The sequence below is a fragment of the Mangifera indica genome, chromosome 3 (assembly GCF_011075055.1).
Source record: "Mangifera indica cultivar Alphonso chromosome 3, CATAS_Mindica_2.1, whole genome shotgun sequence".
Taxonomy (NCBI): Eukaryota; Viridiplantae; Streptophyta; class Magnoliopsida; order Sapindales; family Anacardiaceae; genus Mangifera; species Mangifera indica.
The window spans coordinates 21,094,894-21,122,751 of record NC_058139.1 but is presented as its reverse complement, the minus strand read 5'-3'; the positions used below and the strand labels follow the sequence as shown (position 1 = coordinate 21,122,751).

Here is a 27,858-nt window from a genome sequence, read left to right as displayed (position 1 = left end):
ACAAACCGATAGCTAAGGGACAAATAGCATCACTCTTTTACAATACAATAAAACTACGTGTACCCACTTTGGGTACACAAATGTATATACATTTATATATGTCATCATGTGATTGGATGATTTTGAATTAAGAATAAAACAATAACCAATCATATGATGACACATATGAATGTGTATATATTTATGTACTCAAAGTGGATACACATAGTATTGCTTTTTACAATAATAGTCTCATGAAAGTGAGAATACGCAATAAATTAATATGACTTGTAGGTGCACTAGAATATGATCTTATTGGAGAATGCTTTGAAAAATATGATTTTATCATTTATTACGGCAAAAGTAATCCGCTAGCTAATCTACCCCAACCTTACTGATTATTGGAATTTAGGGGCTAATGCTAATAGCAAGTTCAAGTGAGTAATGAACATCTTTGTATGTAGACAGTAAGAGATATGAATGGGATATAATTAATTAAGTTGAGGGTCTTTTCATAAGTCAAGGAGGATTCATTAGAAAATTAAAATTTGTATAGTTTTTTTTTTTAAATGTATTTAAAATTTCCAGTATTTTATTTTATAAGATATAAGTGATTATGGCTAAAATGATTGGGACAAAACATGGCTGGGATAGGCATCTCTGGTGGACGAACATGCAAAGGATTTGCACGATCGTTCATGGTCTATACGAGAAATTTAAGACATCATGTACGCTCATGCATCAAATTATCTGACTGGAAAATTATAAAAGAGCCATTTGGTTTACGTAAAAAATATTATTTTGATAACTTATATTTTATTATTTAAATTATTTTATTTGATTTTTTAATAATAAAATATTAAAATAAAAGTATATTATCAATAGTGATATGACAGATAATATAGGTAGTAATCTAATTATCACCTCTATCTTAATTATAAAAGATTATCATAATAATTTTAATTTAATTATAATTTTATTTTTATTTATTAATTTTTTACAAACCCAGAACTTGACAGAGAAAATCAAAAGCATTAGAGTTCATATGATTTGCCACAGCACTTGGTAATCAATGACATAATAGTAGAAAACTAGATATCTGCTGTCAAACAAAATGGATGATTCAAAGTAATAACTTGGCTTTTGTTATAATATCAGCTTCTGTTACTAGATTTTCTGAGTAAAATTGGAACTAACTATAACTGCATGCTAAGTAAACATCTTAACATAAATTGTGCACATTTAGAAAAGGCCAAAGGACTATTTCGGTATGCTGCAATCTCTAATTTTCACTTTTTATTTTTGATAATATCAAATACCCACCCATAAGCAGTTAAAATTAACAGAACCCTAACCCCTTGAAATATAATCTCTTTTTGCCCCCCTAAACTTTAAAAACTAAAAGTTTCCATCAGCCTAAGTTTTAAAAAATAATAATTTCACCTTAGAGTTTTGTTTTGAAATCTCCGAGAACATCTCCGGCTCCATTGCCGACGGTCTCACCCTCCCGAAGCATCCTCTCCTTTTAGTGGTCTCTTTCCTCCTATTTGGATGTTCGGTCGACATTTTTTCTAAATATTTTTTTTTTGGGAAGTCAAAATTCTTGGATAAAAAATGGATTCTATGCATAAGAGGGTAAATATTTAAATCTCTTCTAACATCTTTTCAAAATTAGTGGTGTGAATTTAACATCTTGGTATATGTTTATGAGTTCAAAAACACTTGAAATGATAAAATTAAGATATAATAATTGTGGACTAATACAAGGTTTAGGGAAAAATTGATACCAAATGAACAACATCAACCGATTAATATTTGTTAGTATTAATCCATTAGTATATGAAATATTACTTTAAAAAAAGGGAGATAGTAACAACAGAAAATGAATTTCTAAAGAAAAATCCTGAGTACGAATTCTTATCATACTTGTGAAACCATCTAATTAATTATTTACAAAAAAAAAATGAAATTATAGTCAATATTTTTACACTTAGATTGAGCATTGATCTTATGAAGGGATTGGTGTAGTTCAACCGGTGATCAAACTATAAAGCAAGATGGTTCTAATAGTTTAATTATGGTTTATTTAATAGTTTAAGCTAGAACTTGGATAAACTTAAACCAAATTTACTCCTGAGTTTCAATTAGACCAATTGAAACGGTTCAACCAACCCGTTGATCAAATCTTTAAACCCATTTGGAGTATCGATACCCTTGTAGGAGATCTTAAAAAAAAAATATCACTTGAATTGCGTGATGTTCTCTTTGTGGGGTGGAGGTGCCTGGGCATGACTCACGTTCTTGACAATCTCCAGGGAAATTTAAGGGTTTTTTCTTTTTTAAACTGTTGAAGACGATGACGTTTAACAAGACATGGTTTGAATTGTTGGACGGTACTAAGGACTGATTAATTAGCAAGGTTTATTTGTTCAATAATAAATTTGAATATTTATCCTTTAATTATTAAAATTGAGTCATTCAAGGCAAACTGTTGGGATTTTTGGGGAACACACCCAGTTTCCCATTTGTGGTTCATATACAATCTATGTAAATAAATCTTTTATTCATGTACTACTGTTTTGTTTTTATGCGGGGGTATATTTAAATTTAAGAGGATCAAAAGTTTGATATTAATATGATATTATCAATTAACCCTTAACTTTACATATATTAATTAGTAGGGTGCCATAAAAAAGAATGTAAGATTTAGTTTAGTGCGATTTAAAAAATTTCCAAACTAAAATGAAAAAAAAAGGTATGGAAAAATTTCAAACTAAATCAAATCATTTTAGATTTAAAATCAAACAGAAAAATACGATTTGAATTACAATTTGAACCTGGTAAAAATCTTTTACTACTAAATATATTGGTATTTAATAAATAATAATTAAATTATAATTTTTTAGAATATAAATTAAGTATGCAAAATAATTATAAAATATATATAAAAAATGATAAAATAAATATTAAAAAAATTAACACACTTAATCATTTATCAAAGAATTCTGTTAAATACAATTTTATATGCATGCATTTTTAGTGGCAAAGGGAGACTGACTTAAAAAAAACCATGTATATATCGATACACACACAAAAAAAAATTGTGTCCCTTATATTATGTACGATGCTATGATATAAAATGTATTTCTAATTTTTGAACAAGTAAGGTTGGATCCGATTCAAGTTTGTTTAAATTCGAAAATGAGTTTAACTTAAACGAGTTTGATTTAAACGAATTCTAGCTCGAATTCAAGCCTGAGAGTTATAAATTTTGAGTTCGAATCTGTGGAGTGTTTAACTTGTTAAACTTACAACTTTAAAAAATTTTGATACAAGTCTACTAAAACAATATTGTTTTAACTAATATATATATATAAAAGACATCGTTTTAATCATTTTTTGCTTGGTTATAGTATCGAATCGAACTCAAAGCTATGCTCAGTTCAAACTCGAGCTCAGCTCTCTTCAAGTGAGCCAAGCTCAAACAAGTTTGAGAGAAGCTCAATGAACACGATTTAGCTCAAATCAAACTCTGTAAACAAGCGACATAAGTAAACTAAGTGAGGGAAACTCATTTGTACTTCTCATTTGCTAACCCTTTTCTCCCTAACATTGTCAACCCTTCACCTTCATATTATTGTTCGGTTATTCCTTCTAGTTTTAAAACATTATCAACCTTTTCTCCACAACATTCTTAACTTGATGTTTATATTTTGGATATACACTCTAATATCAAATTTATGGAATTAAACGATATTGAAAATCTTACAAAAGTAATGGTTGAAATTAAAAAAGATAAAGTATTTCTATTATTTTTTTATTAATGAAATTAATATTAATTTTACCGATTGTCACTACTAATATATAATGAACATTTTTAGCAATGAGTTTTGTGAAATATCGTTTACAGAATAAAACGAATGATCAATGTTTGAATAATAATTTAGTTGTGCATAAAGAGAAAGAGATATTTGATAGTATTGATAATAAATTTATTATACAATACTTTCAAAAGATGAAATAACATTGAGAGTAATTATAAATGTTTTAGTTAATGAATAATTTACTAATACAAATATTTATTTTTATTTTAATTTAAAATTTATTTATGTTATTGTTACAGTGACCCCCGAAGTTTCATTTTTGGGTTTGTCACTCTACATTTTAAGAAAGTATAGTTTATAATTTGATTCAGTTTGAAAACCATCCAAACTATAATTTAAACCCTAAATTATTTTTCTAAAATTTATCCATCCAAATGCTGATTACCCATGCCGTGTTAAAGAAAAAACCTTTAAGATGAGGACGAAGTCGTAATAGGTGTTAGCTTTGGCACCTGAACTGGAAACTCTTCAATCTCATCCATCCACGGATTAATTTTCTCCTTGGCGGGATGAATACTCCTCAACGCCTTCCACACAGCACTATTACATTTGAATCCAGAACCAAATGCAATCTGCCATGTCCGATCACCTTTCTTCATCCTCCCCTTCGCCTCTGTGTACGCCAATTCATACCACAACGTGCTACTCGAAGTATTCCCAAACCTGTAAAGGGTCATTCTTGAAGGCTCCATATGCGAATCACTCAGCTCCAGATTCTTCTCTAGCTCATCCAACACCCCTCTCCCTCCTGCATGAATGCAGAAATGCTCGAAAGCCAGCTTGAAGTCAGGAATGTATGGCTTTATTTTCATATGGAAAATTTTTCTGGCTATCAATGTTGTGAAAAACAGGAGCTGCTCAGACACTGGGAGGACTAAAGGACCCAAGGTGGTGATGTTTGTTTTTAAGGCTTCTCCGGCTACAGCCATCAGGTCTTTTGAGAGTGAGACGCCGATTTTTCCGTTTGAGTCTTCTTTTTGGAAGACACAGTTGTAGCATTTGTCGTCGGCTCCCTTGTGAGTCCGCACGGTGTGAATGAGTTGATACTTTGAACGGCGGCGATCGGATGATCTGTTAGAGAGGAGGATGGCGGCTCCGCCAACTCGGAAGAGACAGTTTGATACAAGCATCGATCGGTCATTGCCGAAATACCAGTTCAGAGTTATGTTCTCCATGCTCACTACTAAGGCATACGAATTTGGGTTCACCTGTTACAAGACAAAATAAATGAAGGGCTCATATGGAGCCTGTCGCCTTAACTATTCAAAGGCAGATTTTAGGCCAAAAGACTGTTTCCCACCCAAGGTTTGTATAAATGACAAAAAACCAAATATATTCTCATCGTCATCCACTTCCATTAGTAAATTTTGTTAAGTGAAAATGCAAGAATTTTTTTCTATTTTCTATTTTCTATTTTCTCTTTTATCTTTCTTCTCTCTATTTGTTTTAATTTTTCCCTTGATTTTTCTATTTTCCCTTTTCAAAACTTAGGGGCAAACTATGATTTTTAAAAATATTAGGGATGGTAATAAGATTTTCAAGGGGTTTTTGAAAATTCAAAAAAAGTTTCGTGTTTATGAAAAATTAAAAGTTTCACTATATCCCTCAATAGTTTTAAAAATAAAAATTACACCTCAAAAGAATCAACCAAAATATAATACTTAAGCTCATTAGAGTTTTGATATTTTACCGTATATATTAAGTGTTAATTTTAATTTTATAATTAATAAAGAATTAAAATAATAATTTTAAAAAAAAGAGTTTTTTTATTTTTTAAGGATGTAAGTTATAAATCTTTCAACTATTAAGATATATATATATATATATATATATATAGAAAGAGAGTGTTAAAGACAATTTTATAATTTTAATAAAAGAATAAAACAATTATTTTCAAAAAAATTAGTAAATTCACTAATAAAAGTGGGTGATTGTCGTAAATTTATTTTTTTAAAACTTGAACATGGGAACTGCTTTTTCATCAAACTGTGGGTCGGAAATTGTGATTTGGCCTAAATTTACATCATTATTATCACTAAATGAAGAAGCTAACCTGCAGGAGCTGTTTGGCGAGGTCAATACAAATGAGTCCAGCACTGCAACCCATACCACCTAAATTATAGCTCAAGATGTTCCCTCTAAGCTTATAGTGATTAACGATCATGGCGGACAGAGATGGAGTTGGATTAAACAAGCTGCAATTCACCATAAGAATCCCAATATCCTTAGCCTTAACGCCAGTTTTCGCCAACAGCTGATCAATAGCTCCAAACATCACCACCTCAGCCTCCTTCCTGGCCTCCGCCATGCACGGGTTTGGCGGCTCTCGCAACATTAAGGCCTCAGGAAAGTACGTCTTCTGCCCTAAACCAGAACGTTCAATAATCTTCTTCTGAAAAACCAAGTTTTCCTCCGAGAAACACCCAATATTAGTGGATTTTTCAACAAATGTTTCTCTACTGCAAATAAGTTCCGAATCGGGCTTGTAACAAGCGAAATCAACCAAATAGATCTTTCTGGGGCGGCTCATGAAGTACAGTGCGGCCAAGAAAACCATGAGACTTGAACCTAGAGTGACTGTAACAAGATTGAACTGTAGCTGCCTCCATAGCTGAACACAATCTTGGATTGTGAGCGTTGAAAGGTGAGCTGAGGCAATGGCTAGAAGTGGCAAAAGCAACAAATACATAGCATTTGAGATTAAGTAATGATAACCCAGCTTTACATATTTGAGTCTGACAGACAAGAGAAAGTTTGGGAGCTTATTTTCTCTTCTTTCATGGGGAGCTTGAGCTTCAGTACTCGCCATCTTTGATTAATTAATTCAGCACGAAGCACAAAGGAAAAAAAACTGAAAAATGGCAATGGAAGAGTAAGATGGAGTGAAAAGGGAAACAGAAACAGAAATGAAGAGAGAAAAGGGAATAGTTAGAAAATGTGAGAGAGAAAAGAGGTGTGAAAATGGCGAAGGATAAGGGAGAATTTAAAGGGTGAAAAAGAGTGTGAAAATAGAGAGTAGGTTTAGGGTATGGCCATGGGGAGAGGATGGAACCACCCCAACGAACTTTTAATTGTTAGCGTACGCCTTTTTACTTTTTTTTTTTTCGATTCACAATTGTTTCACGCATTTTGCCTTACTCAATTTCCAATTTGCCCCTCTTAATCAGGTCAAATTTGAACACCTTTTGATTTGAGTTTGATTCAAACAAAAAATAGTTAATTTGAGTTCAGTTTAAGTTTAACGATTCAAAATGAAAAGTAATTCGAGTTTAATTCCAATAAAAAATGTTCGATTCAATAAAACTCAACTTAAGTTCGAGTTTTAGGCTTGAATCAATGGCTTAGATTTGTAGAGCAAGTTTGTGATTCAATGACAAACTCATATCATTTTACTTAATAACGAACAAAATGACGCCGTAATGACAATTACTTAGTATAATTCAAATCAAGTGGTATGTCAAATTCAAATCCAATCAAACTACCCCTAGATCACTAGCCAGACCGAATTGAACCCTCTCTAGCTAGGTTCAACTCAATTTTAAAACTAAAAACTGACTCTCTCAACTCAAACTTGACTCAGTTTGAGTTAAACAAATTCGAATTGACTTAAATTGGTTTTTAAGACATAACCAATTTGATTGGAACACACCTGCAATTACTTGCCTTTGGTACACAAGTGACTTGTTACTACACCATTAGTATAGGTGAATCCGATCCAAGTTCATGGTTCAAACTCATATAATAATGTTTAAAAAGATGGAAAACCCTCACGAAACAACTTACTTACGAATTAACATGAAATATAAGTAGAATTATTTCCTAAGAGACAAAATAGGATTTAAATTTGAACTTAATGCATTGAATGTAACATTTAGAAGTGTAACCCCATCTCTCATTTTTTTAAAATAGATCTAAAAATATCTTGTTTTCATCATTTACTTATATAGTGAACATTAAATTATTTTGCTGATTCTGATCGTTACTATCATCTTCTTGCATAAGGTTCAACCTTACGAATTTCTTCGTTGATTCAAATTTTTGTATCATCAATACCCACAGTAAAAATCTTTTCGGGACATCATGATATTTTTCTTTGAGTTAGAGAGTTATGATCTTGCAAACATCAATACATAAAAACCCTAGTCGGAGTAGCTTACCACCATCGAAAGGATGGGCAGGAGCAGAAATGTGGGCGCCAATGTGCTGTCCCCGTCTAATGCACTGCAAAATGCGGGCACCCATTAAATAATATTTATGGCTTTGGCGGCTGTTGAGCATATAATATATATGTCCTTAAATTTTGGAAATTAACATGTATTTATTACAAACTAACACAGAACATAAAGACTTTAATCTAAGTTTGATGTTTCAATGTTTTTTATCAAAAGAATTCCTTGTAATTCTGTTGGTGGATTTTGATAAAATATTAATTTATTAGATGAATCTAAAACAAATTTAGATATCTAATCAATATCATTATTTGCTTCTCGAAATGCATACACAAATTTCAATTATTAATTCCTATGACACAGATTATTGATATCGCTAATGAGTTTAGCAAGAGGGTTTCTACTTCGATGTATAAAATGCATCGGATGAATTGCCACTCTAGAGTCGGATTCAATTTGAACATTTGATGTTTTATGCTCTCTAGCAACTTCAAGTCCAAGTTTAACCGCTCATAATTTATATATTTATCAATTATAGTTAAACTCATACAATTTATATATTTATTAATTATTCATACGTTCAAAGTTAATAAATAAAATTATTAGGTCATAATCTTGCAAACTCATTGAACTAACCAACATAAAATTGGAGCTCAACTTAAGAATCAAATTCAAACGGTTCAAGCTTGATAGTCAAGTCAAGCTGTGAGTTCCAAATGAATAGCTTGACTCATAGTTGACCGTAACGGTGCGTTTGGTTAGGGGGTATTAAATATTACTGTAGTAATCTATTTTTTATTACTTATATTATTTTGTTTGATTTATAAGTAATAAAAGATTTCAATAATATTCTATTACCAATGGTGATATAACAGGTAATATAAGATGTAATTTGATTACTACCTCCACCTTAGGTATTAAAAGATTACTTATCCTTATTATTTTTTTTTTAGAGCAAAAATAATCTTATTTTCAATTAATATAACAAATAACATAAAAAATATTTTAGAATAATTATACCTAAGGATATTTAAGTAAAATAATATATTAGTATTCTTTTATTAACCTAACTAAACATAATAATTATTTATACCTACTTAGTTTATCAAATATAGTAATAATTTACATCTAGTAATATTCAAAATACTCTATATTTAAAGTATTCTTCTAATTTTAGTAATCATTTAATACCTACTGCAATTTAAATGGCCGCCCCCACCCGCCCGCACCACCACCCCCGGGGGGAATAATAACGTTTTGTCATATAATTGTATTTGATTAAGCCCTTTTTACTGTTTGATATTAAATTTTTTACGTCAACATAACTTCCAGTAAAAGAGTTTACCACAAAAAGGACTATAGTTAATATTGTCTCAATATGCACATTGTAGGTCACTTAATACTAAGGTTTTGAAAATCGAATCAAACTAGTTGGTTCACCCGATTGAACATAACACCAATTCCAAGTCTAGTCTATTTCACATTAAAAATTGGTTTATCTATTGACTCAATCAAAACTTATGAATCGATAAAACTGGATTTAACCAAAATTTGATTATTTTTAGAAAATTTGATTTTTTTGAATAATTTAATTATTTTATATTAGAGTAAATCAATTTCTAAAGGTCTATAAAGAAAACATAAAACCAAAAATAAAATAAAAAAGAAGAAAAAAATAACATCTCATATCCATTGTTTCATAAAGGGTGAAAGAACTTTGATTTAAACCTTTGGTAACGCAATAAGCCAACTTATAAAATTTTGAAATATCATGTGGCAATGATATTTGATAGTTTGTAAAAAGACATCTCGTATCTATTTAAATATCTTTTGTGGGTAATGACTTATAAAATTATGTTTTTTTAATCCATATCATAAGATGAAAACATTTTTTGCATCTAATTGTTTCATTGAAATCAGGTAAATAATTATCATTCATTGAAAAAGATATGTTCTAATCACCATAGATCTGGGTGTCTTAATTAATTTTTTTAATAAATTTTTAAACAATTTAAACTCTTTATTCTGATTCTTCTATCCAAGTGCAAAATCTATCGGTTATTATGATATTATTTAAAACATTTATTATAATTTGATAATAGGCTAAATCGATAAAATTATAAACTAATTAATCAACCGGTTTGATCATCAATTCAATTTTAAAAATATTGTTTAATATTATGAAATATTATTTGTTTTGATCTTCGTTAACCTCTTGATTTTACTCTAAAAAGTTGTCAAAAGAGAGAGAGAGGGAAAATTTATATTATTCAAAGCCTTCAACCTCTATATCGATATTGTTTTGTTTGATTAATTTGTTTAATATATTTTTAAATTATTATAAATTTTTTAAATAATATCAACTATTGAATATTTTTTAAATATAAATCATATAAAATTTATTAAAAATAATTTTGTATAATTATTAATAATAATCAAATATATTTATTTATTTGAAACATAAATTTTAATTCAGTATGATAAAAAAAAATCGAAAAAATTAATAATAACTTTAAATATGATAATTAAGCTAATTTTACTTTAATCTGAGTTCCACAACTTCCTTTTAAAATAGAATAGAATTAAAGTGGTGATGATAAAGAATACATTAAGTTTATATATTAAATTGATATTTTAAGTTTGAATTTTGACTTTTTAAACTTTTATGTAGGACAAATTAATATTTCCATATTTATATGAGACAAAATTATATAAAAAAATAACAAAAAAAACGAAGGGTCAAAATTCAAGATCGAGATCGAGAGAGAGATGATGTATTAATCAAGTAATGGGTCAAATTTTTTATTCCCTATTGTTTAAAAAACTAATTCATCTAATTCACTGATTTTGATCAGATTTGATCAAATATTAAATTAATTTGTTTACTTATAAAAATTGGATTGGATTGTGAACTAGTTCTTGGGTAAATCAATCCTTTCGGTCTGATTTTAAAAATATTAACAAAAATATTGTTATTTTTACATATTATATTTAATGTTTTCAAAATCAGATCAAATATTAATTGACTTAACTTAGTGGAGGGATAGTCCAATAAGTCAGTTTAACCGGTGGTTGAATGTTTACATGTAATATTTAGAATAATTTTGTAAGATTTATCTATAAATATTTATATATGTTCAAAATTGACTTATTCAAACTTGATTTTACTCAATCTAATCATTCAAACCCTTTGGTTCAAGCTAGTCAAACTTTAAAAATAGTTTTCAAATGAATCGAAATTATTTTTACTAATGGATAACTGTAAACCAGTTTGGGTAATCGATTTAATCCAACTTTTAAAACCATGTTTATCACCTTTCATCTCGCCTTCAAATCAATTTAAATATTTAAATACGAATTGATTTCAAATTGAACATTATTCGGGGATAGATCCTCGATAATCCAGCCCCACTTTATTGTTTCATAATATCTGTCACATCAACTTTGCAAATGAAAAATTATGGGTGAAATAATTTAATTTTGCTTGACCATATAAACACGTATCGCCATAGAAAGTGGACAGAACGCTAAAAATTGTCAAACAATGAGTTGAAGTTAAGAGGAAAGTGAAAGGAAAGGAATTGATTGAAACACATCAACAATTTCTATCAAAATTTATTATATTACAACTATTGACACTCAGTTTAACCACCTCTCTGTAAAATGCCCTGCTCAAGGAAAAAGAAACAAGTAATGGTCAACATATTACTTTCAAACAATCAATTCTTTGCTAATTTTTCACCTGCAATTTGTTAAAATGATTGAAACCCCACTTGCATTCCCTGGAATATGCTTGTTTAACAAATGATTTCCAGGTTTAATCATGAAATTGACAAGTTCCAAGGATAAGGTTAGGACAAAATCCTAGGCACACTTAAGTTCATAGCAACAGAGAATGGAAAATGGAAATTGTTTAACATTTGGAAAGAAGAAATTGAATAGCACTGTCATATGATATCTCAATATACTAGAATCATAGTCTATTTAACAGTATTTAAGTATATTTGAACCTGATAATTCAATTATTTACATGAATAGTCCTGGAAGAAGAGACGTTGATGATCTTGAATAGCGCTCAATAAGTGACAGGATCTTTGTAGCCTTCCTGCCAAGACAACCGTCATCGTGAATGTTCCTGCCTGTCAGACTAACTAGAAGTAATCTAGCCATTGATCCATAGATTTCAACCATATCCCGGGACGTGAAAACCTTTTCCAAGAGTCCCAAAGCCTCTTCTTTGAGAGGGTCAGTTCCCCAGTTCAGAATCTCCAATGTAGGTTTTATGGCATCAGCTTCATGCAAGACATTGACTCCTCTTTGAGGACTGGCTTCCGGAATAAGAGTGGAGAGAGTCTGAATTGCTTCATAAGCTGTGGCATGAACCTTCTCGTGTATGAGTTTTACCAAATCTAGTAAAGCATTTGCCTGCAAGAGACAAAATGTAGTGTTCTCACTGCATATGCCACCATGAACTGAGCATAGATCGACACGCGAGGGCCAGAAACACCAGCAGCTCGATGTTTTTGTCATGACCGTGAGCTTTGGAGTGCTTGTCGAAAGTGTACCAATTAGAGCTGCAGCTCTCGCCTTTGCTGTTGGTGAACCAACCCTTAGAAGGTTAACAAGCAAAGGGTATACTCCTTGTTCAACCACAATCTTCTGTGACTCAAGATTTGAGGGATCAGTGAACCTAAAGAGTGCACTTAGAGCATTTTCTTTTGCTTCCATTGTCCCAGATCTTAAAATTTTTATGATTGCATCATGTCCTTCCAGTTCAATTAGTTTCATGGTTAGAGGTAGTTCAGATTTTGGAAGGTTCGCTAATAAACCAGCTGCAGCCATCTGCACATCACTATTATCATTTTTCTCAAGAAATGCTACCAAAGCTTCCAATCTTTTTGGCTTAAGAAGATACTCCACAACTCCTTCAGGTTCATGATGAGAAAAAAGGAAAAGAATATTTATGGCCGTTTCTCGAATTTCTGAGTCAGAGTCATCAAGCAGAGGAAGGACCAGAGATACACCATCAGCCTTGAGAACTGCAGTCTTCACCAACTCAGCTTCAGACTTGCAAATTCTGAAAAGAGCACGCAAAGCAGGCTTTCTAACAATGTGGGAAGAATTGGAATTCTGTTGCAAAGCTAACAGATTGGTGATGATCCATTCCAAGTCAAGTTGGAACCCTTTTTCATCAAGAAGGAATTTGATTCCATCATTATCAGAAGAAAGTTTCTCAAGGATTTCAGAGCACTTAATGATAATAACCTTGTGCACATGGGAAGAGAACATTCTTTCCAAAATAAGAGGAACGCCACCAGCAGCAGCAAAAAGATCTTTATTGGCATGACAACTCGATAGTTTAACTAAGACAGATAAGGACAATTCTCGCGACTGTAAATTGCCAAACTTCACCATTTCAAGCAAAGAAGGTATAATCCCTTCCTTTCCAAGGAGTTCTAAATTTGAATCAACCAGTTCCATATTAACTAGTGCAGTCACCATCAATATCCTTGAAGACTCTGGCCCTGAAAATATTAAGAATGATCAATGTACAATACTACATATTCAATTGAAATCGGAAATTGGTCTGAAGACAGCCTTCTGATTTTCTTTCAAACAAAATATGGCATTTCAATTTTTATTAACAGAATTAAATTAATTGATAATTTAAGATGACAAAGGAGCAAAGGGAAGAGTTTTCAAAACCTTGAATGATGCGGTCAATTAGTGGGTTATACCAGCCTGACTTAGCAGCACAGGAAATGTTCTCTTCATCAAGATCAAAAAGCTTCTGCAAGATCTTTTCTGCATACTCTGCCGACTCCTTTACTGGGCCCTTTAATAGAGTCACGAGGAAAAGAATGCTACTGCATTGTTGAGAGAGTTTCCTGCAAGCAGACACATTCCACCCAGATCTGTCTTGCAACAACTCATACAGCAATTCAACTGCAGCCCTTGAGATACTAGAGTCACGCCCTAAGCAACGAACAATGTGATCCCATCCCTGATATTCAATCACTTCTTCCTGAAAGATGAATCCACTTTTCCTTAGAAAAAAAGATACATAATTAACATTTATAGTTCAGTAATCGCAAAGAATATATATCCACATATAAGTGCAGGTCATAGGTTCTTTGCCAAAGATATATCGATTTGCCATTGACCTCAACTTAAAATTAGATGTCTGGCCATTGTCCCAATTAATAAGGTTCTCCTTTTATCTCCACACGTGATATAAAATATATGATGAAATCAATACAATACATACTGAATATCATAAATTATGACCATGAATTACTTCAGAAAATTTGTGCACATCCCAGAACTTTTATAGCATTGAAGGCACTATAAAGAAACATTTTATAACAATTAACAATATGTAGTAAACAGACAACCAAAGCATGCAAAATTAAACAATTCCCTTCCCCGCCTGCCAGACCCCCAAAACAACCCCCAACATACAGACACCTTAATAAAATAAAAGACCAGCATTCCATAAATGTCAGAGTAGCATACCTTATTTCTTGCATTCCCTTCAACAAGATCTTTTAAGGTAATTAAAATCTTCCTTTTTATGTCTTTGTTGTGTGAACTCCCCAGGATCGTTACTATAATATCAGTAAGCCCTCCTATCAAAATCCAGTCCTTGTTAATGGAACTTTCTCTCATAAGATCCTGCATTTGTCTAAGGGCTTCCTCCTCGTATGAATCCAAACCTGATAGCAACTTTACCCTGCAACATCTGATTTTAAGACAATAATTTAGTTCCCTCCACTCCTCTATTGATTGTCTCAAAGGTAGGTTAGACCTCAATGAAGTGTCTTCAAGAACTTCACCCGTTTCTGGGTCAGTTTTTTCTCCACTATCAAGCCAAGCTTCAATGGCAGCTCTCTCACAGGTAGTACCAGTGCAAAGGCTGACAGGGTCAACCATAACTGTCCCAGATTTACAACAAATGAAAGAATTAAGCGGAGGGATATAATCTTCCCCTGCATCATAACGTTCTATAACCTGAAGCCTTTGATAATACTGCTTTTTGATTTCTACGTAGTCTCTTGCAGCATCAGCCTGAGAGAGAAGTTCAATTACCTGCTCTAAGAATAGAACTTCAGCTCTTTCTTTCCGGTTGGCTGCTTCTTCTTTTTCCTTTCTAAAGCTTGCCAGCTCCTTGCTTATCTCTGAGGGCTCAACAGGTACCCCCACTGCCGTTGCTATCTGCTCAAGCATGTCATTTGCAAAACCCTGATCAAGTTTCTGATCTCTAAGACCCTGGTTTAATTTGTCAAGAATTTGGAGCTGAGACTGTGATGTCTCAAATTCCACTCTTTGCATCTCATTTTGTAGTCTATTCACCTGGTCAGATATTTCTGCAAGGACTTCAGTACTCGCAAGGGATAATGAAGCCAAAGACCTTCCAATATCCCTCGTGACTTCTTGTACCTCATTGACAATGTGCCGGCATTTGACCAGTAAGTAGAATCGGGCTCTATTCTTGTATTTCTCAACCAAGTTATTTGCCTTCTCAACGTCAGTTTCAAGCCTATCAAGTGCGAGCCTCACAGCTGGGGAATCATTCAAGTTTTTAAGTTGCAATTCATCTAACACTTTTTCAATGTCAAAGAGGTGCTTTGACAGGACCTTGAAACTTTCCTTCTCAATTACAATATTTTTTGCAGCCTGAGCTGTTTTAATGACCTGGTTTGTTAGCACAGCCAATATAGTCCCTATAGGAATGAGCTCAGCCATTACGAGATTTCAATGCCAAATCTTTATTGAGACCAAAGGAATCAAGTTCAATTCATAGCCTGAATAAATTATTTGAGCTGTAACTCATACTTTTGTTCATTCAAAATGTTTCCTCAACTACACTCTTTTACAGACTTTACCAAATTTCAGTCACCATGACCTAGAAGAAGCGTCACCCTGAAAACAAAACCAAAACGCATAAATGCTGAATTTGACAGAAAAGATATACATATATGGCTTATAAAGAAAAAACAAAGGATATGAATGACAGGCCAGAACAATTATGTGATGGACAGAAAAGAATCTTGCTTTGATATACCTATTTCAACATAAGAGATCAATCATCAAAGATAAAGATGAAAACCAGTTGGAAATAAAAAGTTGGCAAAGATGTTATACAAATCTAAATTCAGTTATCAGCTTGGCAAAGATAAAAACCAACATCCAAATTTCTTTTTTCACACCTTTGTACGGGAGCATTGTTTAGAACAGATAGAGAACAAAATCATAATCAAACATACACAAAACAATTATACCCACCAAAATTCGCATTACCTTTTACTGCGTTAATATTAGAGAATAAATGATTCAATGCAAACGCAACAAGACATCCTGGGAATCAATTTGATTTCCAGAAACTATAATTTGACATCAAGCTTCTCCCAGATAAAAAGTCTAAATACGCAAGCCAAAACAACATTAACTCTTAACACTCAAAAACCCATCACCTCAGCAAGATACCTCAAATCAAGCGGGAGAGAAAATTAAACATTATGCAAAGCAGAAACTTAAATGGACTGAGAATATCACCTCTTGAAAGAGCTTGAAAACAGAGCGAAAGCACCAAGTAGTTCCTTGACTTGATCGCTAAAGTGTCCCTTTGCAAAACATTTTCTTTCATTCACAGTGTAATGTAGAAGAAAAGACATAAAAGTTCAGTAAAAGTTAAGGCGTCTGGTTCCTAAGACAAGAAAGACTAAATATTGAAGTCAATGTTTCCATTAGTTTACGCGGCAGAGTCAAATCGCGTCAATGTTAAAAACTTTCAAAAGACTGATTTTCCGGGAAATTCGGTGACAGATATTTCGCCGTTTATTTTTCAATAAATCTACAGTGCAAGATTATAAAAATATTATTATATGGGTGAAACATTAATAATTATTTCTTATAACTTGATTAAGACGGCAATAATCCCCATAAAGTAGTTGTATGGTCTGTGATTGGAGAGCTGAATCCATGTCCATGGGGTTGCGGCAGAGTGCTTCAGCCATTAATGTCACTTTCGTGAAGCTGGCATGCAGAATGGTCAAGGGTGGTTGCTGGTTAGGGCTTGGGAGGGTTAAGGACGGCCACTCCAGCTCATATTTGAGCCCCAGCAAATGTAAAATTCGGATTGGCTCTCTGGCTCTCTGTGGAAACACATCCAGAGCATTTAAGTTACCAAACAGAGAATTCAGTCTCCTTTGATTAAATATCAAGATTTTCTATTGAACACTGAATTTGAGCTTTGCTCATTCAAGTTTGTTTGTCAGTTTCACTGATTCAAGCTCAAAACAAGTCTTTTTTAGATGTGTTCAAGCTTAAGTTTAGAGGATATAATTTTTTAAGTTTAAACTCGAGTTTAAAAGTGCTTAACTTTCAAACTTAGAAAATTCAATTCAAAATGGTTAAAACGATATCAATTTTATCAATATATACCAAGACAATATAATTATAATAGTCTATAATATCAAGTCAAACCAATCTTGAATTTAATTTAAAGAAAGTTCAGTTCGAACTTAAACCCTAAATCCATTCATGTTTTGATTTGGGGTAGACGATTGATGATGAAGACTGCCAAAACTTTATATAATCTTTCTCTGAGGATTGTTATCTTGGTCAATTAGGACCCATATGTGCACTTACCCTTGTGAAAAAGAAACATATTGATTCTATACTAAAAAGGCCAAATCGACCGTTAAACAAGACCAAACACTTAAGGCCAGAAGAATTATTCCCACCAAGGGTATAGTATATTTTTAAACTCTCTTTTTTCAAATTTTAAAAATTTTAAAAATTATTATTTTATTAAAATTCTCTTTTCTATTAAAATTCTTTGTTAGAGTTAAAGATAAAAATATTATTTAATTAAAAATATTTTTAAAAAAAACTAAGATTTTATCATATTTTCACCGTTTAGTTTTAAAAATTAACATTTTTCTCTTAAGGTTTCAATTATTTCCTTCTTCTCCAACGATCGAAATCTAATCGAAAATTGACGACGCTCTCTCTTCTTTCTTTGTCAGTGATATCTCTCAGTCCTCAAAGACAATGAATCAATGGAAACAATGAAGAAGACAAAGGGCATTCGATGAAGACAACAAATCGGCGCATGTTCTTTGTTGCATCGAATCAACTTCGTCACAATCTTTGTCACATCAACAAAGGAAGATGATCTTCATTGCATTCCAAAGATGTCATCCGTCCAAGCATCATCTCGTCATTGTCTGAACATGACGAAATGAGATGTCGATAGAAGAGAGCGCAGCCTGACAGGTTGCAAACGAGATCTATGGATTTATTGCCCTTCCTTCTTTTTTAGTTGCTAACAAAAGATGGGTGGGAAGATCGACTTCAGTTGTTGGAGAAGAAATTGGAAAAGATGCAAACTCTAAAGGGAAAATTGTCACTTTTCAAACTTTGGATAAAAGATATTATTAGATTTTTAAACCAACAGGAGAAATGTGATTAAATTTTAGTTTTTTTAACTGAAAATTTTAACGAAAGAATGGATGTTTGAGTTTTTAAAACTTTACAGGTGACAGTTGGGAGTACATTAAACCTTGGGAGGGAATAAGTCTTTTGGCCAAAACTTAAACTTTGATCACAGTGTTACAAGTTCACTCTAGTTCAGAGTGTTTCCCATATCTCCAAAAAAAACAAGATAATATCATGTTCTTTAGTGCCCAAAATAATTGGATTAAATACTTAAATAATATGTTATTACTTAATCAGTAACTTTGTCTAATAGTTATAAAAATAATTACTGGACTCGATTTTATAGTTGATTCGCTCTTAAAAAAACGATTTAACTCAAATAAGATTCCTCGTGCCCAAAAAAATCACATAGTAACACATAAATATCTAACTCAAAGTGTGTGAAATAACATTGCTTTTATAAACAACAAATGGATATTCAATAGTAAATGAAAAAGGATAGACTTGAAGAGGGCGTTCAGTTAAAAATTTATAAAAATTATTCTGATAATTTATTTTTATTATTAATATTACTTTAATTGATTTATAAGTAACAAAAAATTCATATAATCTTTTATTACTAATACTGATATGACATGTAATATAAGAGATAATTTATCATTTATACCTTAGGTATTAAAAAATTATTAAAGTAATTTTGATTTTATTGTAACTATAACCTTATTTATTAATTTTTTAAAATAAAAATAATCTTATTTTTAATTAATTTAACAAAAAAATAAAAAATATTTTAAAATAATTAAATCTAAAGACGTTTAAGTAAAATAATATATTAATATTTTTTTACTATATTTAATTAAACACAATAATTATTTATACTTACCTATTTTTATTAAATATAGTAATAATTTATATCTAGTGACCTTCAAGATAATATTCTCATTTTAATAAATAAAATATTTTTTAAATCAGATGCCCTTGAATTGATATTAACCTTGTAGTGAAAATACTTTCAGCTTTAAAACTAGATCTAAATTTCAAATGGTCAGTAAAAAGGTGAAAAATTGTCAATGATGTAAATTTTGAATGGGAGACACTAGGGTTGGACTTAAACCAAGCGCATTCGAGCTCAAGCTCGACTTTAACAAGCTCAAAATGAGTCAGTCCTATATGAGCTTGATCGAGCTCAAGCTATTCACCAAATTTTTTAATTAAAAATTTTGATACAAAATGACGTCATTTTGACTAATATGTATTAAAACGATGTCGTTTTAATAACAAAAAATAAGTTGAATTAAATTCAAATCGAGTTTAAGTTTGGCTTTGACGAGCTCGAGCTCAACTATATGTATACCGAAGGCTCGGCTCAAATCCAGCCCTAAGAGACAGTGTCATTTTTGTCCTTTTATTTTATTTTATTTTCAAATTTTTACATTTTGTCCTAACTCCTAATGGCCTATGAAATTTAAAAACTTTTATAAAGTGAAATAATTTATTTTAATGATAATTAATCAATTTCTTAAAGTTTTTAGGCATGAATAATATTATATGTATATATAAATTGTATATAAACTTTTTTTTTTCAAACTAATATTGTAATATTTGATCGATAATTTTGAAATGGGAAAAAAAAAATCGTATAACTCAATCACAAGAAATCTCTTCTGACATATAAATAAGTTTGTATGATTTGTTTATATTTATAAATTTATTCTTTATATATATACAATAAAACAATTCATACTTTCTTTACGTTAGGGATGACAATAGGGAGAGGATCTCAATTCTTATCCCCTTGCTGTAAAGAAAAATCTTCTCCTCATCCTGTCCTTATAGGAAAAACTTATCTCTCTGTACTTTTTAAACACAACATAAATATATTAAATAATAAAAGTAATTAAAATTAAAACAAATTTACTATTTCAAACGTCATAAATATCATATAGTAACAATCTTAATATATACAATAAAAGTATAAATAAATTTGAAAAATATAAATAATCTAAAAGTATAAGAATATATTAATATTTTAAACAAAAATATTAATATAAATAGGTAAAGATAGGGACGCGACGGGGATAGGACAAGGCGAGGTGGAGACAGGACTATATATCTTTGTCCTTGTCTCCTTCCTTGGTAGGGTCAAAAATCATAAATTTAAGTGAAATTAACATCTCTACTTTAAGTATATAAGTATATACATATTTATGTGTGTTATTATATAATTGAATAATTTTAAATTAAAAATAAAATAATATCTAATTATGTGATAATATATATAAATATCTTTCGATTTATGTATTTAAGATAGATTTCTTATGCTACATCTTGATTTATGGTCAACTTTCCAGAACGCCACGTGGACCGTGAATGGCACCTGACGTGTCTTTAGGTAGTTCAAAACCACCCAGGTGAAGCCAAAATCGGCAAAAAAGATTTTTAAAAATATCTAAAAACCAAAAAGCTGATCGCAGACGAGAAAGTTCTTTCTTCTCGAATTGTCTGTGTATAATTTCGATTCAATCTGTAAATTTAGGCTCAAATTGGTTTCAGTTCTATTTTACCTTTGAAGAAATGGTTTGGAGATTTGTTGGGCGGAAAATTGATTTTTTTTTCAATTTGAAGAAACGCGGTTTGGAATTTGTGGATTTTCCGAAACGGCCCCGACACTTCTGGTTCCGGTGTCGAGACGTTTCCTTTTCCGAAACGGACCCGAGCCTTCTCCTCCAGCTGTCGGAGCGTTTCCATTTCCGAAACGTCTCCTTCAGGTGTCGGAGCGTTTCCGTTTCAGAAACGTACCCGAGAAGTCTCCTGCAGTTGTCGGAGCGTTTCCGTTTCGAAATGTACCCGTGACGTCTTTACTTTATTATTTACCAAAAACGAAAACATTGTTTATTTTATTAATGATATTATTCATCTTACCAATAACTTTTTGAATATTTTTTTTATTAATTTAAACTAATCATTTAAGATTTAAATCAAATTCTAATCAACTTATATTTGAGTTCGGCTTAATTCAAAGCTAACCCGTGTTCTATCATGCCACATCCTATTTGAGTTTGAAAATCCACATCTCAAATCTCTATTTTCTGAATTCGAATAATCCCTGCTCGAAATTTACTGTTATACAAACAAAAAAAAATTTTCACAGATACAAATCCATGATGCTTATCACATATTACATATTGATTTTGGAAATGCCAGAAAATTCAACCGGAAAATACTTGGGTAACTTGCAACACCAAGGAGAATTTAATGATTGTTGTTCCCACAAGCCAGTTCTCAAGCCATCTCCCTCAGTTCCTCTGGTGATGAAGGCCATGGTCCCTCCAGAGGATACACCTTGTAAGGGTGCTTCACATCGAAAGAAGCAAAGGTGATTTAAAATTAAAACAACAAAATTAGCAGTATGAGAAATTAAATAAAATTGGCAAAGCGTACACCTTTTAGGCCAAATAAGTTTAATTTTATTTTTTCAAGCAAATGAGATATGCAAAATTCATTGTAAACAGTATTTTACGTTTGTGTAACTGTATTTTTACACGTTTGTATATAGTTTACATCTCCATCGATAACGATTTTTTTTAGACAAAATTCAATCAAATCATAAATATTAAATGACAAAATATGTTAAATAAATCATCACAAGACTATTTTTAACATTTTACAACCAAAATATGAGATCGTTGAGAAAGAATGTGCAAGGTGAGAATCTGGTGTTTTTGAATAGCAAAGATTCAAAGATTGAGACAGATGGTGTTGTTCATTTCATTGTGATTGGAAGGCAGGATGAGACTTTTAGGCATGAGTGTCATTCATTTCATTGTGCTTGTGACTGGACTGAGAAGTCCAAATGTTTAGCCTTAAGGTTGAACAAAATTCAGGCCTAAACTGGGTTTGAGTTCAAAATCATTTTTGGGTTGAACAAAAAGTGTATTGGGTTTAAACTTATTCTCTTCCCCTTTCTCAGCATGAACGAAAACATAGAAACCAACTGACAGGCAGACCAGGCTGCTTTCCTTATGAGTTGATCTTCCTTAGTCTGGTTAGGGAAGATTTAGTGATTATTACTTTTCTTTCAATAATCCCAATTGTCATATGATACATAAGTTCTTGAGGCTATTCTAATATAATTTATAGGGCTAGATTTGAATCAATCAGCTTAGTTTGATATTTAGCTTAATTCAATTCTAATGTAAATTAGAGTTTTAGTTCAGGAGTTTGATTTGAGTTTGGTTCAAATAAGTTTAACTCAAATTTCTCTATAGTAAAATTATTTATTTTATTATTTATCTAAAAAGAAAATATTATTTATTTTATTAATAATATTATTTATTTTATCGATAACTCTTTAATGATATTTTTTATTAATTTAAACTGATCATTTAAAATTTAAATCAAATTTTAATCAACTTATATTTGGGTTCGACTTAATTCAAAGCTAACCTTTGTTTATATATAGTTTACATCTCCATCAACAATGACTTTTTCAGACAAAATCTAATCAAATCATAAATATTGAATTATAAAATATGTTGAATAAATCATCACAAGACTATTTTTAACATTTTACAACCAAAATATGAGATAGTTGAGAAAAGAACGACGGAAAGAGAAAATAAATGCAATAAAATTGTAATTATTAACATAAAATAAAACTAATATTTTTGGAAAAGTAAAACTAATATTTTTGGTTGAAAAAAGTATAAATGAGAGTTTTTCTTTTACCTACTTTATTTAATTTCCCTTGAAATCTGGATCAGCAAGGTAAATAATAGAGAAAATCTCCAGGCCTTCAGAGGAAGTTTGAAAATTAGAAAAATCCATATTCATGTTTGAATTTCAACAGTTAGTAAAAAGGTGAAAAATGTCAATGAAGTGTAAATTTTGGATGAAACGAAATGTCTTTTTTGTCCTTCTATTTTATTTGATTTGCTGATATTAACGTTTGTGCTGAATCCTAATGGCCTATGAAATTTAAAAGGGTTAGTTACCGATAAATATTTACTACTTTTACCAGTTGAAATTATTTATTTAAATGATGACCAAACAAATTTATTAAGTTTTTACATTAATATATGCTACTAAAAGCCACGTGGATCTTGATCGTCACAAGATGTGTGTTTAGTTAGTTTAAGCGTTAGTTAGTAAAAATACGAATTATTCATATTTTAAATATGTTATTTTGAATTTTTAAATCCAAAATATATAAAACGGGTATTTTATACTTTTTTGTATTAAACATGTAATTTTTGTTTTTTTTATATTTTTTGCTTTTTATAAACTTTTTAAATTTAGTTATATTTTCAATTAATTATTATAATATTATAATTATATAAAACAAAAAACTTAATTTTTATTATTTAAAAGTTTAATCTCTTTTAATTATTTTTTTATAATTAAATCTTAATTATATATATATATATTATATTATGTTTAATAATTAATTACATATTTTATATTTAAATTATTAATAAAAAAGTTATAAAAAATATTAAAATTATTATTAATATTATTGTATTTTTAGAACGTATTAATAACGATTTCATCTCCAACGGGGCTTGATACGTCTCGTTCAGGTGTCTGAGCATTTCCATTTCTGAAACAAACCTAAGATCTCCCTCATGTGTCGAAGCGTTTCCATTTTCGAAATGGACCGGTATGTCTTCTTCAGGCGTAGGAGCGTTTTCGTTTCCAAGACGTACCCGACAAATCTCCTTCAGGTGTCAGAGCGTTTTCGTTTTCGAAACATATCTGGTACGTCTCCTTCAAGTGTGGGAGAGTTTCCGTTTCCGAAATGTACCTGGTATGTCTCCTTCAGGTGTTGGAGCGTTTCTGTTTCCAAAACGTACCTGGTACGACTCCTTCAAGTGTCGGAGCGTTTCCATTTCCGAAATGTACTCAGTACGTCTCCTTCAGGTGTCGGAGCGTTTCCATTTCCAAAACGTTTCGGAAACTTGGAAACTCTCCCCTCCCGACGTTTCCGTGCATCCTAGTCGTACTTTCAACAATGGCTGGCACTCCCGAGCTGTTCAATCATCTTTTGAACTGTCACTCCCGAGTGAGAATCCGGAAGTGCCAGCTAGATAGAGAGAGTTGAAGCTGAAACGACAAGGATTCATCGTGTTGGGTTAGTCTAAAGATTTTTTAATTTTTTTTGAGAATGGGTTTTATGAGGTGCAAGGTGACAATGTCCAATGTGGAATGTGTAAGGTTACTGTTTTGGCTGGAATTTTGGTTACATTGTGGATCAAGGGGATCCTTCATTTTTTAAAATTTGTTCTCATTCTTACGCACTCAAGAGAGTGGAAGCTTTGTTAACAGGACCATGAGTTCTCATTCCTAGGCAAAGGTCCGTAGTTCTGTGTCTATTGGAAGAATTTTCATGCAAAAAGGCCACAACAGATCTGACAACATTGGAGAGCACAGGTGGGAGATAACCTTGCTGGCAGGGTACATCAGCTCGATCAAGCTGGGTAGCATGAAACTTACCCTTATTTGAATTCAACTCAGCTCTGAGTCCATCTCTAATCACGGAGCACAGGATCAGTTAGACAGAACACAGGAGATGTGCTAAAACATGGGTTTTCCCGGATACGTGGACCAATTGAAAATGTTCATCTCTCAAATGCCAAAATGCCAGACTAAAGGTATGTGCAAGGTGAGAATCCGGTGTTTTTGAGTGACAAACATTCAAAGATTGAGAAAGATGGTGTTGTTCATTTCATTGTGGTTAGAACGCAGAATGAGAATTCAAGGCATTAGTGAGTTTAGAAGGCGATTATCTAGGACAAGTTCCTTAGTGAATCTCCTTTATTTTGTGAATCACTTCCTCCTGTTGTTTTCTTGTATTAAATACAACCCCATTCTTTCTTCCGTGTGTCTTTTCGAGAGATTATTATCTTAATACATATTTATGTATATCTTCATGTGATTAAGTATTATTTAATCTTTAATTTAAAATTATCTACTCAAATATATATTTATTTATGTATTTAAAATAAATATGCATAGTTTACTAATTGAATTGGATAATTACCCCCAAATTTTATCCGGCCTATTCATTTTACCCTAAGCACCCTTCTTCTCAATCACATTGTCACCACACATCTTAGTCACTAGTCACCATCTTTAGAACTTGGGCACAAACAGGCATATTTTTTTTCTCTAAAGTCTAGCCACCAACTTTCTTCCCGTCTCAGCATAAACCAAAACATAGATGGTTACTTTTGTTCCTTCAAAAAAAAATTGCTCTATGCTTTGGCTGGCCTCGGTATGACTATGCCTTCTCTTTCCTTCTTTATCGGATTGATAGAAAATGAAAGAAGTTGAGGAATCTTTGTCTTCGATTTTGCTCAATCATCTTATTCGACAGTGGGAACCAACTGACGGGCAGACTGGGCTGCTTTTTATGAGTTGATCTTCCCAAGTTTGATTAGGACAGAACAAAGGTTGGCGTCTCAATGGCTATCATACCGAAAAAAGAAGCCAATTATTTTTGTTTCGGGTTTGGTGTAGACTCGAACATTTGTTCAAAGTTCAAATCTTCTAAATAAATCAAGTTTAAACATCACAATCGAACTTTGAATATTCTGTCAAAAATCTAAACCCGAAAAAAGGTTAACCCTAGGTTAGAGTAAGTTGAGACTAATTTATTAGGTCGGATTTATAGACTTAATCATGAATCTGGGGGCAAAGTCGGGCCCATAATTATTCCATGACACTCTAAATAGTTTAATCAATGGTTATAAAAGAGTTTTATTATCCAGATTTGAGTTCTAATAAAATAATTTATAATTATATAATTAAATATTATTTTATCAATAATTTAAAATTATTAAATTTTATAATAATATATAACTTAATAATTCAATTAAATAATTAAAATTAGACGTTTTATTAGATTTTAAAATGATTAAAATATTATACCAAATAATTTTTTTTCTTTGTAATTTAATAATTATTACTTTTCCTTCATTAACTATAGGCCAAAACACTATTTTTCACCCAAAGTATGCGTTTTCCTCAAGTTTTCTCTCATTAATTTTAAAAATATCATTTATCCACTCATGGACTGTTAAATTTAATGGAACTCTAACCCCTGAAAAATTTATCTCATTTTCCCCCCTAAAATTTTAAAAACTAATAATTTTCTTTAATCCAAGTTTTAAAAAACAGTGTTTTCCCCTTTAGGGTTTTCAATTTTTCAGAGTTAGTTTTCTAACGCTATTTCTTTCTCTCCGACGACCTCTAAGCGACTCCTCTTCCTCTCCGATGTGGCCTCCTTTCGGCGATTATGCTAGGCAAGATCGTCGACTCGTCTTCGTTGACGATAGTTCCTAGGACAACCATCGGAAGGAGGCCACGCTAGAGAGGAAGAGGAGTTGTCTGGAGGTCGCCGGAGAGAAAGAAATGGCGTTGAAATACTAACTCAGAAAATTGAAAACCCTAGGGGGAAAATTGTAGTTTTTTAAAACTTGGGTTGGGGGAAATTGTTAGTTTTTAGGGTTTATGGGAGAAAATAAAATCAAATTTAAATTTATTTTTAATAATACAGACAAAATAACGATTTTACCTTTGAAACCGTTAATTTTAACCGATCATGGGTGAGTAAATAATATTTTCGAAGTTAATAGGTGAAAACTTGAGAAAAGCGCATACTTTGGGTGGGAAATAGTCCTCTGGCCTTAACTATATAATCAATAAAATTATGTGTATAAAAAATTATGTATTATCTTGTAATTGAGTATTGGTTTATCTTTAATTTTTAATTATTCAATTACATAGTAACACATCATTTTTTATACACAAAGTTGCACACATAATATTACACACATAATTTCTTGAAGCTATTATTAAGATTTGAGGCAACATCTTTATGCAAATGGGAAATTAGTAACCATGGGCTAGTGACGTTTACGCTAAGTATTCTATCTAAGGTTGGATTCGAACTTAGACAATTTAATTTGATGTTTGATTTGATTCAAGGTGAATTTGAGTTAGAGTTTTTTTTATTTTGATTCAAGCCTCTCTCTAGTGACATTATTCATTTTATCAATAATATTATTTATCTCATCAATAACTCTTCAATGATATTTTTAACCAACTTAAATTGATAATTTAAGATTTGAGTTAAACTCTACTCAACTTATATTCGAATTCGACTTAACTCAAATATATTCTTAGTTATTTCATGTCAAACACTTATAGTAGATAACCCTGCCAACTTAACCTTTTCCTCAAAATATCTAACTTTCTTTTGTTTGTAGTCAAGAAGATCAATTCAATTATGGAGTCCATATAATATGCCCACTATATATAATTTATATAATATATTTTTAAAGAATTAATTGATAAAGAAAATAGATAACTTATTCACTATA

The 27,858-nt window shown here is 31.2% G+C and overlaps 2 protein-coding genes across 3 annotated transcripts; both read right to left on the bottom strand.

Annotated features, from left to right (window-relative positions):
- Positions 1-4,213: 4,213 nt before the first annotated feature.
- On the bottom strand, positions 4,214-6,865 carry LOC123210812 (3-ketoacyl-CoA synthase 20-like). Its single transcript, XM_044629300.1, has 2 exons — positions 5,917-6,865; positions 4,214-5,071 (listed from the first exon to the last, which is right to left on the bottom strand). The coding sequence occupies exons 1-2, from the start codon at positions 6,670-6,672 to the stop codon at positions 4,274-4,276; spliced, it is 1,554 nt and encodes a 517-aa protein (XP_044485235.1). The 5' UTR covers positions 6,673-6,865; the 3' UTR covers positions 4,214-4,273.
- A 5,063-nt stretch (positions 6,866-11,928) lies between these two features.
- LOC123212348 (U-box domain-containing protein 44-like) lies at positions 11,929-16,816 on the bottom strand. Of its 2 annotated transcripts, none has more exons than XM_044631452.1 (4): positions 16,589-16,816; positions 14,549-15,955; positions 13,739-14,057; positions 11,929-13,557 (listed from the first exon to the last, which is right to left on the bottom strand). In XM_044631452.1, exons 2-4 carry the CDS (start codon positions 15,776-15,778, stop codon positions 12,059-12,061), a joined length of 3,048 nt encoding a protein of 1,015 aa, XP_044487387.1. In that variant the 5' UTR covers positions 15,779-15,955; positions 16,589-16,816; the 3' UTR covers positions 11,929-12,058. The 2 variants fall into 2 exon arrangements, with proteins under 2 accessions (XP_044487387.1, XP_044487388.1); XM_044631453.1 differs by lacking the exon at positions 16,589-16,816 and adding an exon at positions 16,334-16,565.
- Positions 16,817-27,858: the final 11,042 nt, after the last annotated feature.